This window comes from Dendropsophus ebraccatus, chromosome 1 (assembly GCF_027789765.1).
Source record: "Dendropsophus ebraccatus isolate aDenEbr1 chromosome 1, aDenEbr1.pat, whole genome shotgun sequence".
Taxonomy (NCBI): domain Eukaryota; kingdom Metazoa; phylum Chordata; class Amphibia; order Anura; family Hylidae; genus Dendropsophus; species Dendropsophus ebraccatus.
Genome location: NC_091454.1, coordinates 230733484 through 230741240, shown reverse-complemented (window position 1 = coordinate 230741240; position 7757 = coordinate 230733484). Strand labels below are relative to the sequence as shown.

General features: G+C 50.9%; 1 protein-coding gene across 4 annotated transcripts in view; it reads right to left on the bottom strand.

Annotated features, from left to right (window-relative positions):
* Positions 1–3281: 3281 nt before the first annotated feature.
* The window catches only part of EPHB4 (EPH receptor B4), a 91934-nt gene continuing 87458 nt past the window's right edge, over positions 3282–7757 (bottom strand). For all 4 annotated transcript variants that reach the window (XM_069950138.1, XM_069950149.1, XM_069950122.1 and 1 more), the window contains 5 exons: positions 7208–7423; positions 6953–7102; positions 6675–6868; positions 6282–6437; positions 3282–3911 (listed from right to left, as the gene is read on the bottom strand). In XM_069950138.1, the coding sequence (XP_069806239.1) occupies positions 3797–3911; positions 6282–6437; positions 6675–6868; positions 6953–7102; positions 7208–7423 (831 nt within the window). In that variant the 3' untranslated portion in view covers positions 3282–3796. The remainder of the gene's footprint in view (positions 3912–6281; positions 6438–6674; positions 6869–6952; positions 7103–7207; positions 7424–7757) is intronic.

The following is a 7757-nucleotide window of genomic DNA, read 5'->3' as shown; positions in this document are numbered from 1 at the left end:
TCTCCTGTCCTGTATGCTGGGTGTAATCCTCAGTATATATATATATATATATATATATATATATATATATATATATATATATATATATATACACAGTGCACAGTACCACTTCTCCTGTCCTGTATGCTGGGTGTAATCCTCAGTATATATATATACAGTGCAGAGTACCACTTCTCCTGTCCTGTATGCTGGGTGTAATCCTTAGTGTATATATATACACAGTGCACAGTACCACTTCTCCTGTCCTGTATGCTGGGTGTAATCCTCAGTATATATATATATATATATATACAGTGCACAGTACCACTTCTCCTGTCCTGTATGCTGGGTGTAATTCTCAGTATATATATATACATTGCACAGTACCAATTCTCCTGTCCTGTATGCTGGGTGTAATCCTCAGTATATATATATATATATATATATATATATATATATAGTGCACAGTACCACTTCTCCTGTCCTGCATACATGTGATGATTACTCCCCGGGGTGATACATATAGAAGTAGTAGTCGGGGGTTGATCCTCGGTGACCCCAGAGCTGACTCAGCAGCTGATCACAATCTGTTGCACATTCAGGATCAGTTGATGATTATCCATCCTCATCATCCATCAGTCAGCAGTGAATAGAGAGCGGGAGGGGGCAGCTGGTGGAAGAGAACAGTGGGGGACAATGGAGAAGAGTGAGGGGGAGGATAGAGGGTGACTGAGCATTGTTATATCTGTTGTATCCCCCACAGAGCCCTCCATGTAATATCACACATGTAATACAGACCCCTCCATGTAATATCACACATGTAATACAGACCCCTCCATGTAATATCACACATGTAATACAGACACTATCCATGTAATATCACACATGTAATACACACCCCTCCATGTAATATCACACATGTAATACAGACACTATCCATGTAACATCACACATGTAATACAGACACTATCCATGTAATATCACACATGTAATACAGACCCCTCCATGTAATATCACACATGTAATACAGACACTATCCATGTAATATCACACATGTAATACAGACACTATCCATGTAATACAGACCCCTCCATGTAATATCACACATGTAATACAGACACTATCCATGTAATATCACACATGTAATACAGACCCCTCCATGTAATATCACACATGTAATACAGACCCCTCCATGTAATATCACACATGTAATACAGACACTATCCATGTAATATCACACATGTAATACACACCCCTCCATGTAATATCACACATGTAATACAGACACTATCCATGTAACATCACACATGTAATACAGACACTATCCATGTAATATCACACATGTAATACAGACCCCTCCATGTAATATCACACATGTAATACAGACACTATCCATGTAATATCACACATGTAATACAGACACTATCCATGTAATACAGACCCCTCCATGTAATATCACACATGTAATACAGACACTATCCATGTAATATCACACATGTAATACAGACCCCTCCATGTAATATCACACATGTAATACAGACACTATCCATGTAATATCACACATGTAATACAGACACTATCCATGTAATATCACACATGTAATATAGACCGCTCCCTGTAATATCACACATGTAATACAGACCCCTCCATGTAATATCACACATGTAATACAGACACTATCCATGTAATATCACACATGTAATACAGACACTATCCATGTAATATCACACATGTAATACAGACACTATCCATGTAATATCACACATGTAATATAGACCGCTCCCTGTAATATCACACATGTAATACAGACACTATCCATGTAATATCACACATGTAATATCACACATGTAATACAGACCCCTCCATGTAATATCACACATGTAATACAGACCGCTCCATGTAATATCACACATGTAATACAGACACTATCCATGTAATATCACACATGTAATACAGACCCCTCCATGTAATATCACACATGTAATACAGACCCCTCCATGTAATATCACACATGTAATACAGACACTATCCATGTAACATCACACATGTAATACAGACCCCTCCATGTAATATCACACATGTAATACAGACACTATCCATGTAATACAGACCCCTCCATGTAATATCACACATGTAATACAGACACTATCCATGTAATATCACACATGTAATACAGACACTATCCATGTAATATCACACATGTAATACAGACACTATCCATGTAATATCACACATGTAATATAGACCGCTCCCTGTAATATCACACATGTAATACAGACCCCTCCATGTAATATCACACATGTGTAATACAGACACTATCCATGTAATATCACACATGTAATATAGACCGCTCCCTGTAATATCACACATGTAATACAGACACTATCCATGTAATATCACACATGTAATACAGACCCCTCCATGTAATATCACACATGTAATACAGACACTATCCATGTAATATCACACATGTAATACAGGCACTATCCATGTAATATCACACATGTAATACAGGCACTATCCATGTAATATCACACATGTAATACAGAACCCTCCATGTAATATCACACTTGTAATACAGACACTATTCATGTAATATCACACATGTAATACAGACCCCTCCATGTAATATCACACATGTAATACAGACACTATCCATGTAATATCACACATGTAATACAGACCCCTCCATGTAATATCACACATGTAATACAGACACTATCCATGTAATATCACACATGTAATACAGACACTATCCATGTAATATCACACATGTAATACAGACACTATCCATGTAATATCACACATGTAATACAGACACTATCCATGTAATATCACACATGTAATACAGACACTATCCATGTAATATCACACATGTAATACAGACCCCTCCATGTAATATCACACATGTAATACAGACACTATCCATGTAATATCACACATGTAATACAGACACTATCCATGTAATATCACACATGTAATACAGACACTATCCATGTAATATCACACATGTAATACAGACACTATCCATGTAATATCACACATGTAATACAGACACTATCCATGTAATATCACACATGTAATACAGACACTATCCATGTAATATCACACATGTAATACAGACCCCTCCATGTAATATCACTTCTCCCAGGACTGGACAAAGCTTTTCCAGGCACCCGGCGAGGAGGAGAAGCTGACAATGACAATAAAGTGCTTTGCTACTACTATAATTCTCTCATCTCTAATGACAGGCTGCATTAACCAGCAACATGAGCAGCACTCCCAGTAATCAGCTGATCATCTCGTTTTGCTGATCTTTTATTATCAAATAATTTAATATAAAAATGCAAGAAGAGAAGGAATCTCCATGAGGCATATACAGCTATATACAGGGACTGTGCGAGCGCGGGATTCACAGTGCTATACGGGGGTCCGCCGGCTCCACGCTCTGCACACGCCAACACACAAGGCACTAGGAAGAGTCTCCAATTATAATGGTCAGCTGGTAGTCAGGTGGCCAGCTGGGGGTCAAAGGGGAAAAAAGGGCCATAATCAGGCAGAGTGCTGGTCCCCAGCCTGGGGGGCGGCTCCGGGCCGGTCACGGTGGGTTCATTAACACCTGTTGGCACAGAGGAGCGGTCAGTGGCTGCAGTCTCCAGGGCACACTGGGTGGTCTCCAGCTGTTGGCACAGGGTCACATGGAATGGTCAGTGATAGCCCAGACTAGATATGGCGGCCTCCAGAGTCAGCTGCTACGCTCTAGGGCACCGCTGCCATGGCGGCTCGTACACAACATCCTGGGGTCCGCTGTGGACAGTCAGTAGAATGGAGCCGTGCCCCCCGAGACCTTCTCTGCTGGGACGATCTGCTGAAGACTGGACAGGATCTTCTTCTGGTGTCCGGCCAGGGTGACCCCGATCCGCAGCAAATCTCTGGGGGAAACAAGTAACAGCATGAGTCCACACCGCAGGTTCTATGGTGCCCCCCCATCATACACAGCGCCACCCCCCCATCATACACAGCGCCACCCCCCCATCATACACAGCGCCACCCCCCCATCATACACAGTGCCCCCCCCCATCATACACAGCGCCGCCCCCCCCATCATACACAGCGCCGCCACCCCCCCCATCATACACAGCGCCGCCACCCCCCCCATCATACACAGCGCCGCCCCCCCCCATCATACACAGCGCCACCTCCCCTCATCATACACAGCGCCGCCCCCCATCATACACAGCGCCACCGCCCCCATCATACACAGCGCCACCGCCCCCCATCATACACAGCGCCACCGCCCCCCATCATACACAGCGCCACCCCCCCCATCATACACAGCGCCACCCCCCCATCATACACAGCGCCACCCCCCCCATCATACACAGCGCCACCCCCCGCCATCATACACAGCGCCACCTCCCCATCACACAGCGCCGCCCCCCCCATCATACACAGCGCCGCCCCCCCCATCATACACAGCGCCGCCCCCCCCCATCATACACAGCGCCGCCCCCCCCCATCATACACAGCGCCGCCCCCCCCATCATACACAGCGCCGCCCCCCCATCATACACAGCGCCGCCCCCCCCATCATACACAGCGCCGCCCCCCCCATCATACACAGCGCCGCCCCCCCCATCATACACAGCGCCGCCCCCCCCCCACCACCACCACACACAGCGCAGTCCCATCCGTCCCTCCCCCCCACCATACACAGTGCCCCCCCCATTATACATAGCGCCATCCCATCCGTCTTCCCATCATACACAGCTCCTCCCCCCCATCATACACAGCACCGTCCCATCTGTCCCCCCTCACACACACTGCGCCGCCCCCCCACCATACACAGCGCCGTCCTATCCCCCCCATCATACACAGCGCCGTCCTATCCGCCCCTCTATCATACACAGCGCCGTCCCATCCGTCCCCCCATCATACACAGCGCCGTCCTATCCCCCCATCATACACAGCGCCGTCCTATCCCCCCCCATCATACACAGCGCCGTCCCATCCGTCCCCCCCATCATACACAGCGCCGTCCTATCCCCCCCATCATACACAGCGCCGTCCCATCCCCCCCATCATACACAGCGGCGTCCCATCCGTCCCCCCATCATACACAGCGCCGTCCTATCCCCCCCATCATACACAGCGCCGTCCCATCCGTCCCCCCATCATACACAGCGCCGTCCTATCCGCCCCTCCATCATACACAGCGCCGTCCTATCCGCCCCTCCATCATACACAGCGCCGTCCCATCCGCCCCTCCATCATACACAGCGCCGTCCCATCCGTCCCCCCATCATACACAGCGCCGTCCTATCCACCCCTTCATCATACACAGCGCCGTCCTATCCCCCCCATCATACACAGCGCCGTCCTATCCCCCCCATCATACACAGCGCCGTCCTATCCCCCCCCCATCATACACAGCGCCGTCCCATCCGTCCCCCCATCATACACAGCGCCGTCCCATCCGTCCCCCCATCATACACAGCGCCGTCCTATCCCCCCCATCATACACAGCGCCGTCCTATCCCCCCCCCCTCCATCATACACAGCGCCGTCCCATCCGTCCCCCCATCATACACAGCGTCGTCCTATCCGTCCCCCCATCATACACAGCGCCGTCCTATCCCCCCCCATCATACACAGCACCGTCCTATCCCCCCCCCCCCATCATACACAGCGCCGTCCCATCCGTCTGTCCCCCCACATCATACACAGCGCCGTCCCATCCGTCTGTCCCCCCATCATACACAGCGCCGTCCCATCCGCCCCCCATCATACACAGCGCCGTCCCATCCCCCCCCATCATACACAGCGCCGTCCCATCCGTCTGTCCCCCCCATCATACACAGCGCCGTCCCATCCCCCCCCATCATACACAGCGCCGTCCCATCCCCCCCATCATACACAGCGGCGTCCCATCCGTCTGTCCCCCCCATCATACACAGTGCCGTCCCATCCGTCTGTCCCCCCCATCATACACAGCGCCGTCCCATCCGTCTGTCCCCCCCATCATACACAGCGCCGTCCCATCCGTCTGTCCCCCCCATCATACACAGCGCCGTCCCATCCGTCTGTCCCCCCATCATACACAGCGCCGTCCCATCCGTCTGTCCCCCCCATCATACACAGCGCCGTCCCATCCGTCTGTCCCCCCATCATACACAGCGCCGTCTCATCCGTCTGTCCCCCCCCATCATACACAGCGCCGTCCCATCCGTCTGTCCCCCCCATCATACACAGCGCCCTCCCATCCGTCTGTCCCCCCCATCATACACAGCGCCGTCTCTTACTCTGTTGTCATCTGTCGCACTCGGCTGAAGGTGGTGAAGCCGGCCGTCCTGAACCCCTCTTCGTATCGCCCCATTTTGATGGCGTGCAGCCACTCTCCCACAGAGGAGAAGGAGGAGTAGTGGGGGGTGCGCTGGTCAAGGAGCGGCTGCGATGATCTGCGGGGAGACACAATTGCCCCATTATCTCCTCTACGCCCAGAAATTTCCTCTACTTCCTGCTAACGCTGGATCGCTGACCCCCACCATGACCTGCAGAGCGTTCCTCCACACAATCGCCTCTGCAGAGCAAAACTGACTTCCTCTTTAGAGCTCTGTTAACCCCTTGCTTCCTGTCACAGACCGAGGTATCGGACCCTGACAACACTCGTGTGCTGTCCGCCATGTTTTGCTTACCCTGGCTGTTCCCGTGTGGTGACCTTCAGGCTGGCTGGGTTCCGGATGAGTTTGTCTAGAGCGCTGACAATCTCCGTGAAGCGAGGACGAGCTGCTCGATCGCGCTGCCAACAGTCCAGCATGAGCTGGTGAAGAGCGGACGGACAATCGGGGGGAGCGGGCAGCCGGTAGTCCTGCTCTATAGCGTTTATGACCTGAGGGAACGATATATTAGTGACTGGACATCCGACAACCCCCCCCCCCACAACCAGCCACAGACCGGGGGTCCACGCACTTACATCTTGGTTGGACATGTCCCAGTATGGCCGTTCCCCGAAAGACATGACCTCCCACATGACTATGCCGTAGCCCCAGACATCACTGGATGACGTGAACTTGCGGAAGGCAATGGCTTCTGGCGCGGTCCATCGAATCGGTATTTTACCGCCCTGGGAAGAGAGACAGGAGAAGAGTGAGGAGTGAAGGAACCATGTTCATCCCTTGTTATACCGTGTGACCCCCATCCCTGTCACACTCCACATCCCCCCACTCACCAGGCAGGACGTGTATGTTGGGTCAGTGGATCCTTCTTGCAAGAACCGGGACAACCCAAAATCAGACACTTTGCAAACTAAGTTGCTGTTCACCAAGATGTTTCGTGCCGCCAGATCACGGTGAACGTAATTCATCTCTGCCAGGTAACGCATACCGGAGGCAATGCCCCGCAGCATCCCCACCAGCTGGATGGGAGTGAACTGCCCGTCATTTTGCTGAAAACACAAAGAAAGTTCATTATTCTCCTTCAATAAAGCTTCAAACCCCGATTACCCTGCTCCATCCACCCAACCGGCCTCTGATGGACCCTGCCCCATTCACCCAACCGGCCTCGGATGGACCCTGCTCCATCCACCCAACTGGCCTCGGATGGACCCTGCTCCATCCACCCAACTGGCCTCTGATGGACCCTGCTCCATCCACCCAACTGGCCTCGGATGGATCCTGCTGCATCCACCCAATCGGCCATGTTATGGACCCTGCTCCATCCACCCAACCGACCTCCGATGGACCCTGCTCTATCCACCCAACCGGCCTCGGATGTACCCT